This window comes from Peromyscus maniculatus, chromosome 4 (assembly GCF_049852395.1).
Source record: "Peromyscus maniculatus bairdii isolate BWxNUB_F1_BW_parent chromosome 4, HU_Pman_BW_mat_3.1, whole genome shotgun sequence".
Taxonomy (NCBI): domain Eukaryota; kingdom Metazoa; phylum Chordata; class Mammalia; order Rodentia; family Cricetidae; genus Peromyscus; species Peromyscus maniculatus.
In genome coordinates this window covers 80,733,115-80,745,822 of record NC_134855.1, presented here as the reverse complement: position 1 = coordinate 80,745,822, position 12,708 = coordinate 80,733,115, and the positions used below count along the sequence as shown (strand labels likewise).

The window sequence follows — 12,708 nt, the reverse complement described above, 5'->3', positions numbered from 1 at the left end:
TGTCTTAATATTGAGTAATTTCTTAAAAAGTTTATTTTAACATTTCCCACACATAGTTCAACAAAACAACAAGAATATTTATGTTGAATTAATTGACTAGTAATAGCAGATGGGAAACAGTTTTAGCTAGTTATTTTCTCATGTAGCTCTTCTTTCAGCAAGTGTATATATAGTTATGACTTCTAAAAGACAGATACAGTCTGAGAAATAATGTCACTAGGTGATGTGGTCATTGTGAACATCAGAGTATACTCACACAACCTAAGATGGCTATTAATCAATATGTCAACCCCTCACCCCTGCACCCCTTAGACTGAACTCAAGGCATGGTGCACAAATGCTAGGCAGTCTCTCTATCATAATGCTACATCTGTAACTCCAGTAATGCAATATTAAGATGTCATTGTGAAGTGGCTGTTCCTAAGTGTTGTCACATGCCTATCACTGCAGGAGGTGTTTATAACAACTTTCTCTCTGGTAACAGAAATGCTTATATTATAAGTTGATAGCTTTCTTAGAGATACTGTGCATTTGCTTGGTTTTTTGTTTATTTGTTCATTTGTTTTTTGAGACAGGATTTCTCTGTCTCTCTGTCTCTCTGTCTCTCTGTCTCTCTGTCTCTCTGTCTCTCTGTCTCTCTCTCTCTCTCTCTCTCTTTAAAGATTTATTTATTATGTATACAGTGTTATGCCTTCAGGCCAGAAGAGGGCACCAGATCTCATTACAGATTGTTGTGAACCACCATTCGGTTGCTAGGAATTGAACTCAGGACCTTTGGAAGAACAGCCAGTGCTTTTAACCACTGAGCCGTCTCTCTAGCCCGAGACAGGATTTCTCTGTGTAGCCCTGTCTATCCTCTGTAGACCAGGCTGACCTTGAACTCAGGCTCCACCTTCCTCTGCCTCCCAAGTGCTGGGACTAAAGACATGTGCCACCACCAGAAACTTTTGCTTGTTTTTAACTATAAGAATTTCAAACAGTCTAAAAATAAAAATAAAAAAATTTCAAGCATGAGAAAGTTGAAAAATACTATGTCTTCCATTTTAGATTCAATGAGTGCTAATATTTTATACTATATTATACTCTTTGTGCATGTACTAGAGAAAGTGAGTGGTATACTTTGACTTCTTGCTTATTCTTATAGTCTATATTGGCAAGCAGATTTTTTTGGTTCTGACCAGTCTTTTCTCCTGTGTCGAAGCCATGTGAGAGTCACCCACCTGCATTGGAATAGCTGTGTTTTTCAGAGCCTGTCATATATTAATGACATAAGAGACATAGGAGATATATTTCAGTGTGATAAGACAAATCTTTATCTTTTTATTTAACTTAAAATTGTTATGGAATAACTTTGTATATTTGTTAGCAAATATATTAATGGCTTAAATGTAGTGTTTGCCCAAGACATGGTCTTAGCATCTCTAGAAACTCAGTATTGGTCCTTTTGTTTGTCTCTTTGATTTACTCTTCATTTTGGAGAGACATCATCTGATTCTATAGCCCAGGGCAGCCTTAAGCTTGAAATCATACTGCTTCCACCACACAAGTGCTGGAATTTCAGTGTGCCACTACACCCAACTCTTAATCAACCTTTGCACCTACTTTTCAAATATTAAAACAATTCTAATCATTTTTGCTAACTTAACTCTAAAAAATTAGGATCTTAACCAACTATTGATTTTGATCAAAAAGGTGATAGGAAGAGAGGAGATACGGAGAAGTGAGCATTGTTTATGGGGCCACTTGTAGACACAGAAAATAGAGCACATTGACAATAAACTAAACATTTGAAGAAAATAAACAGGAAACAATAATGTTTTCTTTATGACTAGCACTTAATAATAGAGTTATGCATTAAAAAAAATTAGAATTTTTTTCAATAGAAAAAACTAACAACTGCAGCATTTTATTTCTTATGACTAAAGAGAAACACTTAATATCACTTTCACTAAAATAAAAGAGAAAGAAAATGCTACAATACATAGCCCTGTGCCATTGGGCTGAATTTTAGCTGTTGAGATTACATTGCATAGTGATAGGATCTGTCTTAGTTTGTGTAAGGATACTCTATGACTACTCACATAGCAGACAGATTTGTCCAATGATGCATTTCTTAGAAGGTATCACATCATTAAGTGATGTACCAGTCTATAATGAAATTGATTGCTATAAAGTTTGGAATATGATATAGAGAATTGATTATAGGTTTGTTTGTTTTTTTTTCCCCTGATCTTGGGGCATGTTCCAGAATTTTGTTCTTAAAGCTCCCAAGTTGGGTGTGACACTGCTTAATACTTAAATTCAATATTGTAAAAGTAGTGATTACTTTGGGTGGTAGTGGCCACACCTGTAATCCCAGCACTCAGGAGACAGAGACTAGAGGATCTGTGAGTTCGAGGCCAGCCAGTGCTACACAGACAAACCCTGTCTTGAAAAACAAACAACAACAACAAAAGAGTTATTTACAGAGTGGCTTGTGATACAGTGAAAATATTAACAGTAACATAATTAAATGATTATCAGTCCTTCCTATGCCATTTTATTTATTTATTTTTTGAACCACTTTCTAAAAGTGGTAACATTAGTTCTGTAGTGCTAGCAGCTCTCTACCAGGAACACCAGCCCATCATATCATGGGGTAAGGCATTTTTGGATCGTCAGATTAGGCAGTAAAGTGGTTTTTGCTACTCCTGTGGAGGCTGAAATATGGTAGCAAGTATATAAATCTATGTGACTCAGAAACCCCCCCAGTATCTGTCCATTAATTGTGAAATATACACCCCCTTTTGGTGAGAAGTGTGTGAGGTCCTGACAGTTTTGAAGAAATGGCGTAGTTTGTGTAAAAGAAGCACATTTCTTTACTAGGTCATTATGAAGATCTTGAGCCTCATCCCGTCTTTCTAGGCCCTCGTCATAGTGGAAAAATGGAGAGGGAAATAATGCCACGGTAGCAAACTTGAGATGGAAATGAGAAGTGGCAGGAAAAGAAAGGATTCTGCTTTGAAGCACATTTTAAAAAAAGATGAAGTAATTTAGCATCAGTATTTGAGAAAAATATCACAAAACAGAGAGGAAACACCCATCTTCACTAATAGATTACTGTTATTTTTATGTAGAAGCAGGCACAATCTGAATCAGAATTTAAACCTGTCATACATTTAAAGTACTTTTATAAGTTGTGCAAGCCAGCTGTGTTTCCTACTGAATGACTCTTGTATTTCCCAGGTATCCCTGCAGCGCACGGTAAGCCCACCAGTTACTCCATACGGGTAGACAATGCAGTCCCGCTTGTGACTCAGGCCCCAGCTGTGCAGCCGCTGCAGATCCGACCTGGAGTCCTGTCACAGGTTGGTCATAGTTGAGTCTTCCTGTACACATGTGCTCTCCTTTTCTAACATAGATACAACTCGTGTGTCAGTTCGTACTTCTGGGAAGTAGTGAGAGCGATGTGTGGGGAGGCAGCAATCACTGGTTGTTACCTTAACTGTTGTGAATCCGGGACGTGCTATTTGTACCTTGGTTTCATTGGGTTGTTTTGGATGCAGCAGACCTGGTCTGGGAGAACACAGCAGATGCTGATACCTGCCTGGCAGCAGGTAACGCCCGTGGCTCCTGCTGCTGCAACCCTGACTTCAGAAGGACTGGCTGGTTCACAGAGGCTGGGAGACTGGGGGTGAGTCCAAAGCAGACCGGCCCTGGGAATTATATGCAAAACAGGTCAAGTAAAAGGGATTCAATCTTCTAAACTTGCTCCACAGGAAAATGATTCCACACAGCAGTCATTACAACTCGGTGATGCCCCAACCTCTTCTAACCAATCAGATGACATTATCGGCCCCTCAGCCTATCAGCGTGGGCATTGCACATGTCGTCTGGCCTCAGCCTGCCACTACCAAGAAAAACAAGCTGTGCCAGAACAGGTTGGTATTAGTGTACCTTAACTTTCCTCTGCAATTGAAATTAGGCTTTGAAATAAAATTTGCATGTACACTAAAGGGTCACTCTGTTGTGTTCAAAAATGACCTCTTCTGTAGCCTTTATACAAACACTAAGCCGGCTCCCTTCTTAATTTCTCAGAGGTATTTTGGTAAAACTAATGGAATGGGAGCCAGGAAGAGAGGAAATAAATGCTTTCAGTTGGTAAGATTGTCTTTATTGCCCTTTGATTATTATCTACCTGTAATATAGCAACTCTAGACATTTGGATATCACACATACAAAAAAGTATGTAAATGCAAACTACAACAATATTTTAGAAATAATATTTTATGATTCACAACACTCTTGGTATCAGTGTGTTACATCCATGAACACATGAAAAGTTTGCTTTGTTTGGTTTTACAAAATATCTTCAAGAAATATCATTTCTCTATTTTGATTATAGAGATTACAAATTATTTCTTTGGTTGCAGGAGTAATTCATTGCAGAATACCAATATCCCACATTCAGCATTTATTTCTCCAAAGATAATCAATGGGAAAGATGTTGAGGAAGTGAGTTGTGTAGAAACACAGGACAATCATACCTCAGAAGGAGAGGCACGGAACTGCCAGGAAGCGTCTGTCAGACAGGACACTTCTGTTTCAGACAAACAGCGGCAAACCATCATCATCGCCGACTCCCCAAGTCCTGCCGTGAGTGTGATCACCATTAGCAGTGACACCGATGACGAAGAGACCTCAGCCAGACATTCACTCGGAGAGTAAGTGCCGGATGCTCAGCCTTCACTCTGAACTGCATGCACGGATCACCTTTTGGGGGCATAATCTCTGTCAGCGTCCGTAATGTAATTGTAGCCCTCTATCTGAATTTCTAAGTTTGGGTCCAGGGAGCTCCTTCTGAACTGTTTCCTGCCTTTCTGCACTGTAAAGTTTGGCTGGTGTGAGGATATCTTCTCACTCTTGACCCACGCCTCCCTCCCTCCCTCCTCACTAGGTGTAAAGGTAGTCTAGATTGTGAAGCTTGCCAAAGCACTTTGAATATTGATCGGATGTGTTCACTCAGCAGTCCTGATAGCACTCTGAGCACCAGCTCCTCTGGCCGGTCCAGCCCGTCCCCTTGCAAGAGACCGAACAGGTAAAGGAATTTTAATAGTAGCTTGTTGTAAAAGTTGAGTCTGCTAAAAGCCTCATCATTTCTTCTGTTATGTGTGAGTGAGTGTCTGCCAGACAGTGATTGCTCTTTTGCACACAGGTTTTGAACTACACAGTTTTGTAAGCTTATGGTTTTAGTAATCACTTTTTTTCCCATTAAAATAGCTCCAATTTGTGGTGGTGCATGCCTTTAATCTCAGAATTTGGGAGGCAGAGGCAAGGGATCTCTGTGAGATCAAGGCCTTCCAGGGTTACATAGTGAGACCCTATCTCAAATAAACAAATGAAACCTTTCATTTAAAATGAAAGCACTAGTACATTTTTACGTGAAGAAGCACTGAGTGGCCCACTTACAGAGTAGCCACTCTGATTTGTATCTCAACCGTTAGGAACGGATTTGTCTGCCTCCTTTGGTATTGCCTTGTGGGGGCATGCAGTGCCTGAGAGAGTGTTTCCTGACCAGCACAATGTGCTAACATACTGAGAGATAAGCCACAACAGTTTTCTTAGCAGGGAGGTGTATTGGAGAAAGGATTTCTCTGTGTAACAGGCCTCACTGTCCTGGCTGTCCTGGAACTCACTCAGTTCACCAGGCTGGCCTCAAACTCACAGAGATCCTCCTGCCTCTGCCTGCCAAGTGCTAGGTTAAAGGTATGAGACCACACTTGGCAGCCATAACAATTTTTATGAAATATTTTGATTTTTTAAAGATTTATTTATTTATTATGTATACAGAAGAGGGTGCCAGATGTCATTACAGATGGTTGTGAACCACCATGTGGTTGCTGGGAATTGAACCTAGGACCTCTGGAAGAACAGTCAGTGCTCTTAACCTCTGAGCCATCTCTCCAGCCCGAAATATTTTGATTTTATATTATAAAAATTGCTGACAATATTTGAAAAGGATTTTAAAGTTAGTGGGGTTTTTTGTTGTTTGTTTGTTTGTTTGTTTGTTTTTTGAGACACGGTTTCTCTATGTAGCCCTGGCTGTCCTGGCACTCACTTTGTAGGTCAGACTGGCCTCGAACTCAGAGATAAACCTGCTTCTGCCTCCCAAGTGCTGGTCCTAAAGGAGTGTGCTACCATACTGGACTTTAAAGTTGTTTGGTACATTTTCCTTTCCTTTTAGTCAGGAGCTGTGGTTGGAGTACTTACTAGCCAAAACTCTACAGAAGACATAAACAGGCTTTAATGAAATGCATCTTCTTATAGGTTGCTTATTGTGTTGCTTAAAGTTGATACATACAAAAATGTACACATAACAGCTACGTAAAAATACACACATAAAACATGGACATATGCATGTAGGTTTAAGAGTGAGAAGAAAGTATACATATAAGAAGAGATGCCTCACATTGTTGAGACTGAAATGAATGATTAACACAGACAGTGATGTGGAAGTCCCAGGGAGTGGGGGCTTGTGAGGGCTGAGGTAGTGGGAAGAGTGGGACTCAGGACTCGGGGTTGAAAGCCCTTTCAGGAGGACACTTAACCTTACAGTTGGATCTGAAATATGCAAGTCCCTAGTTCATTGTTTGTACATCTCGTCCAGGTTATCTAGAACAACTTTTTGTTTGTTTCTGTTTTTTATGCTCATGTGTATGTATTTGTGCGTGCGTAAACATTTGTGCGTGTGCTCTGGAGACCTGAGGCCAGTGCTGGCTGTCTTCTTTAGTTGGTCTCCACCATGTTTTTGGATCTCTTACTGGACCTGGAGCCTCACCTGTTTGATAGACTAGCTGGGCAGCAAGCTCCAGGGCTCCTCTGCCTCTGCCTCTGCCTCTGCCTCGCTGTATGTGCTCAGGTTTTTATGTGGGTGCTGGGATCCAAATGCAAGTTCTCATTTTACCAATTGAGATATCTTCCTAGGATCTAGAGCAGTACTTCTTATCTTAAAGAATTATAAAGAAGTTTATGAACTATTATGATGGAGCAATGTGAAGGAAAGGAGAAATAGTTAAGTGCCAAAGGGGTATTCCTGAAGTGGAAGGATTTGGTTTATCTGCCTGATTAGACTCTGGAAATACTGTGGGGAAAAAAATAACATTGGCCAAGGACAAAATATATATAAAATAACCAAGCATGTCATTAGTGTGCTAGAGACTTAAAAATATAACCATGTTTTCTTGTAGTATGTCAGATGATGAACAAGAAAGTGGGTGTGAGACTGTGGATGGCTCCCCAACATCAGACTCCTCGGGGCATGACAGTCCATTTGCAGAGAGCAGTTTTGTGGAGGACACTCATCCAAACGCAGAGCTGGGGACTTGTGCAGGCACAGAAGCCAAGCCAGCTGTTGGCACTGCTGTGGAGCCACCAGTGGGAATAGAAAGTGGATTGAATGTCGATGAGCACATGGCAAGCACAGGTAAACTGAGTTCCCTGACTGTCCTTTAATGGCCGGAATTTAGATTGTCAAAGGTCATCTTTGGATTCTCATCTTGACCTTGTCATATCTATTACACAGAAAACAAAAACAAAAACAACTCTTCAAATGTCATCCGAATGACTTTCTCTTTAAATTTTAAATTAAGGTTTTTCAATCACTGTTGTGTAAAATCTGTAAGCACATGTCTAATTTTCATTAGAGAAGCAGAAATCACAACTCTGTAATTTGTCTGTGTGTGGTGATTATTGTTGCTAGATTCTACATGCCAGCCATTAATAAAAGGACAGCCTGCCCCTGGAAAGCTGAACCAGCCTTCTGCCTCGGGTGCTCGTCAGCAAAAACCCACATCAGCATTCCAGCAGCAGCATTTGAACTTCAGCCAGGTGTGTTCCTGTGTGCATTTGTAGGCTTGTGGGATTTATGCTTAGTGGTTTATTTCCTTTTACTTTATTATTTTAGTTTTTGATTTTGTGTATGTGTGTGGTATGTGGTGTGGGATGAGTGTATATTGAGCAGGATATGGGGATAATTATGTCATGGGATTGTTTTGGAATTTAATAAAATGGTATGCATGAATGTTAGCTTTACATATAAGTGCTATATAAATTGTAGGGATTGATAACAGATAACAGTGCTAGCTGGAAGTGGTAACAACTTGTAAGAAGTAGGAAAAAGTTAATGTATTTCCTTTTCCTTAGTAAACTAGACTCTGAGAGGTTCAGTGTGAGCTGCCAGTCACAGTCAGTCCCTCTGGTCTTTACTTTGATCTCATAGAATGTGCTCTTCAGTCATGTTTTTCTTTGTGATCAGGTTCAGCATTTTGGAACCGGGCATCAAGAGTGGAATGGAAACTTTGGGCATCGAAGACAGCAAGCATATATTCCTACTAGTGTTACCAGTAATCCATTCACTCTTTCTCACGGAAGTCCTAACCACACAGCAGTACATGCCCATCTGGCTGGAAATACGCACCTCGGAGGACAGCCTACTCTCCTTCCATACCCATCATCAGCTACCCTCAGTAGTGCTGCACCAGTGGCCCACCTCCTAGCCTCTCCGTGTACCTCAAGACCTATGTTACAGCATCCAACTTACAATATCTCCCATCCCAGTGGCATAGTTCACCAAGTCCCAGTGGGCATAAATCCCCGTCTGTTACCATCCCCAACCATTCATCAGACTCAGTACAAACCAATCTTCCCTCCACATTCTTACATTGCAGCATCGCCTGCGTATACTGGATTTCCATTGAGTCCAACAAAACTCAGCCAGTATCCATATATGTGAAAACTCAAAAACAGTATATTGAGGAAGCTCAATGATATAAACGTTTGATTAAAAATAAAAACATGGTATTTAATAAATATTAGCCATGGCACAAGAAAATTATTTTTGAATCATGTAGACTTGGGTGCAATTTAAACAACTTTGAGCTTTAAAAGAACTCTCACTTTTAATGTGTTTTGCACATTTGGTATAACTTGTCTTTGGTCATGTATCTTCTTACGTAGTAACTCTAGACAGGTGACTTATGGGAGCAGAAGTCCAGTTTTGCTCCTGCTATTTTTTATAAAATTGCCTTCTAACTAGTGCAAGACACGTCCACATTTGGGAAGCCATTCTGTGTCTAGACTTTAGAGCAACAGATGCACATGTGTCAGAATTACAGCATACGAGTGAATTGTATTGTCTGTGTCTTAGTGTGTACATGTTGGGGCACTTAACCTAAGCAATTGAGCTATTGTTCTTTACATTTGCATGTGTCTTTTGCATGGGCAAAATGTTGCCTAGACTTGGCTCTTAATGTTGTTCTAATAATCTCAGCTGCATTGTAAACCGTTCCCACACATAGTGCCTTAAATATTTGAGGTTGTTCAAGTTATTACCTATCTGTAAATGTTGAGGACTGCAGCACTTAAAATTCAGACCTACTCTTTAGTTTCATTTCAGTAGAGTACTGTTCCTTTTGGCTTTGTGTGGTATGATTTCAGATAGCAGCTGCTTTTTCCTTAGTAAGAGGGCAGCATGTTTGCTATAGCTGAATTCTGCTGTCTGATTTTTTTCAGAATGATCTAGCTTCAAGAAAAGCAAGCAGTTAGTAGTGCTTAAGAAAACTTGATTCAGTAACTAATGGGTAGTTGATATCTGTCACAGCACAGCATTTTATATACTATTAAGTGAAACTGCAATACAACCTAAGTTTATTTTGGGAGTGTTTGCTGTATAATTGGACTTCATAAAATGTTTAGAAGTGCAGTAGGCATGACTTGAGTAGATAATGAAAGAAAATGCAAAATGCTCATTGATTCATGATGTGATTTCATCTTAGCTTGGGCAGACCATGCAGTATTTAATACATAGTAGCAGAATATTTACTATTGAAGCTTGAAAAGATGTGAGTTCTTTGTGTGCAATTTTTCATTTATGCATGTGAGAAGGTTTTTGGTTTTGGTTATTTTAAGTATTTTTACATTGTAGTACTCGTTTTTGCTTGTTGGTGGTGTTTGCTTATTTAATACATTCCGTCAGGGACAGAAATTACATGCTTTTTCTCTTAGGAAGTGTGTATTGGGTTTTTCCCTTCCCCCTCCCCTTGGTGGTGATGGTGGTGATGTTTAAATGAAGTTGCTTTTACAGCACCAAAGACTTAATCATCCATTTCTTATATAAAAGGTAGCTACTTTTTGCATAGACCTCAAGTATATTGTAGTGTAGAGGTGGAATTTAAGGAAAGGTATTAAACCAAGGCTGTGTTTTAGCTTCCAGGCAAGTAATAAATTGTATCATTTATCTTGAATGTATCATAGATAAGCTGCTATATAACGATTGCCACTTCAGATAGCTGTGAAATTAGGTGATTAACTAGTTGTTATTTAGCCTTCTGATTTCTGTATAAGTCTAATTACACGAGATAGAAGCTGGGGTTTTGATTTTTTTACTTTGCTTTTCTGTTTGGAGTGTCATTGTAACTACTGTATTGTAAATGATGGAAACAATTGCCTATGTTATTTTGGGGTGTGTTATTTGCATCAGTATTTTATCTCTATTAATGTTTGTGCTCATCACTGCATATAAAAACTTGGATGTATCAATGTAACTTAATTTTTTATTTTCATACTGGCATTGTAGACACTTGAGAAAGCTGTATCTTGCAGGCTTGACTTAACTTTTTTTCCTTAAAGTCTGGAATATAATCTTACAGCATTTACTGGAATAAGCAGTACAAAACATTTGAGTGTAAAACTCCAAATGTTTTGAATCGACAGCATTTCTTTACTAAGCAAGTTGCATACCACAAGTACAGCTCTAGTACAGCGCTGACGATAAGCTAATGATACATTTTTCTTTACTCCATTGACATAAGCAGTGTTTTATTTAATAATCATCTAAGACATAAACGTGCCTGAAGTTGATTTTAAAAAATTACAGTATTAGATCATAAAGTAAAAACCAGCAGCACATTTTTAGTCACTGAAAATGAAGGACTTGATTCCCCCACAAGTTTCAGTGTTTTTAGTAATTGATTCTATGCATTTTATACAAATAAAAATATATAAAACACACATTACAAAAGGAGTAGACCGAGATTAATTTAGACTATTTACAGATGACACATTTGTGGAGTCACTACTTAAGTAACTGCTGCTCTTCTCATTTGAGTTACATGGTCCAGCAAGTTACTGATGTCTGCTCACTTCTTGGAAAAGATTTAGTGCTGGTGATGGATGTTTCAGAAACACCAAGTACAAAGATTGTGTCACAACAGGCATGGAAGTGGCCCGTAAGCTGTGCTTACTGCCCAGAAATGATGCATTTTCTGTATTAAGTTCATGACTGGAGCAGCCTTGTTAAATGGACAGTAGATGGTAAGAGTCAACATTTTCATACCACAGTAATGCTTTTTAAAGGCATGTCACAGTAAATGCACTGCTCTTAATTAATTGCAATCATGGGCTTTTTAATATGTTTTGAAATTTAAAACTTCAGAATCCCCCTGAAGTCCAATTTTAGCATATTGGCAGAAGAATCTGGATTTTACCCTTTTAAAACTATTTTAATAGTTTTGTTTTCATGTTTTCTTAAATAAAACACTGCATGATTTCCAAGTTACATATTTGTGTGCTAATTTGCAAGTGAATTTTTAATTAATTATTTTGATATTTAGATTTCTTTCTTCAGGGTATTAAATATGTTACTCTATTAGCAAAACCTTTTCATTTTAATATTTCTACTGCTAATTTTAAACTTGGCTTGTGTTCTGTAAAAGTTAAATCATACACTGCAAGGTGTAGGAAGATTCATTTTAATGATCCCCTTGTAGATCCAATGACTTAGTTTGAACTGTTAACTGTTGAACAGTTTTACCCTTGTGGCTTTTCTCTTGGGTTGTTTTTGCTTTACTTCTATGCTACACTAGTTTGCCATGTAGCAATTGCACTGTGCAATATTACAATAAGGACTGGGAAAATTTTTATGGATGTAATGTCTATTACAGTTTGCGATAGTATTTCTCTCTAGTTCTCAGTGATTTAAATGTGACCAAGCCTTCTGTACTTTGTCACAAAAAGCGGGTTTTCCAGGTGACTATTTTGGTGAGTGTCAAAATAAGAATTTATGGTGTATTACTGTTGATTCACTTTGAATTAAAATATATATATTGCAGCAAACAGCTTGCTGGCTTTTTTTCCACTTCAGTATTTCCTAAGGGCAGAGATGGGAATGGTTGGCATTACCGAATTACTTGAGCATTGACATTCCATTTGATGCAGAGAGCCACCTTGTGTTAGGAATTTTGTTAGGTGAATGAGAACATAGTACAACATGTTTGTGTAACTTGCCCAAAGTCCAACTGCTTGTGTGTGTGAACCTGAGGTAGAGCCGGGCTGACCCCGACTAGTCACCTTTTCAGCCTAGCCTGGCACAGTGTGCCAGAAATACCTGAAACCATAGCATAGCCATGACCCTTTTTTTCTGGAAAATTTGAGTTTCTTGGCAGTATTTCTGTTTGCCATTCATGGATGGAGACTAGGGAAGTCACACGGATTTTGAAAAGTGTAACATGAGACTTTGAAAGATGCTAGTTGACCCGAGCCAGCTTCAGTCAGTGTTCTCAAAGGCCACCTTATTCTCAAGGCCTTAACTTTGGACGTGGAACTGTGGGCAGGTGTGTGGGAAACATTCCATTAGAGCCGAGCTGTGACTCAGGACTTCTGTCTTGGTGCTTA

General features: G+C 39.0%; 1 protein-coding gene across 22 annotated transcripts in view; it reads left to right on the top strand.

The window, feature by feature from the left end:
• Positions 1 to 12,150, top strand: part of Hipk3 (homeodomain interacting protein kinase 3) — an 83,515-nt gene extending 71,365 nt beyond the window's left edge. For 7 of the 22 annotated variants that reach the window (XM_076570199.1, XM_042275837.2, XM_006975880.3 and 4 more), the window contains 9 exons: positions 3,226 to 3,347; positions 3,546 to 3,673; positions 3,759 to 3,920; positions 4,078 to 4,140; positions 4,413 to 4,703; positions 4,937 to 5,077; positions 7,227 to 7,462; positions 7,739 to 7,866; positions 8,294 to 12,150. In XM_076570199.1, coding sequence (XP_076426314.1) covers positions 3,226 to 3,347; positions 3,546 to 3,673; positions 3,759 to 3,920; positions 4,078 to 4,140; positions 4,413 to 4,703; positions 4,937 to 5,077; positions 7,227 to 7,462; positions 7,739 to 7,866; positions 8,294 to 8,770 — 1,748 coding nt within the window. In that variant the 3' untranslated portion in view covers positions 8,771 to 12,150. The remainder of the gene's footprint in view (positions 1 to 3,225; positions 3,348 to 3,545; positions 3,674 to 3,758; positions 3,921 to 4,077; positions 4,141 to 4,412; positions 4,704 to 4,936; positions 5,078 to 7,226; positions 7,463 to 7,738; positions 7,867 to 8,293) is intronic. The other 15 variants (XM_076570203.1, XM_076570205.1, XM_076570207.1 and 12 more) reach the window with 3 other exon arrangements.
• Positions 12,151 to 12,708: the final 558 nt, after the last annotated feature.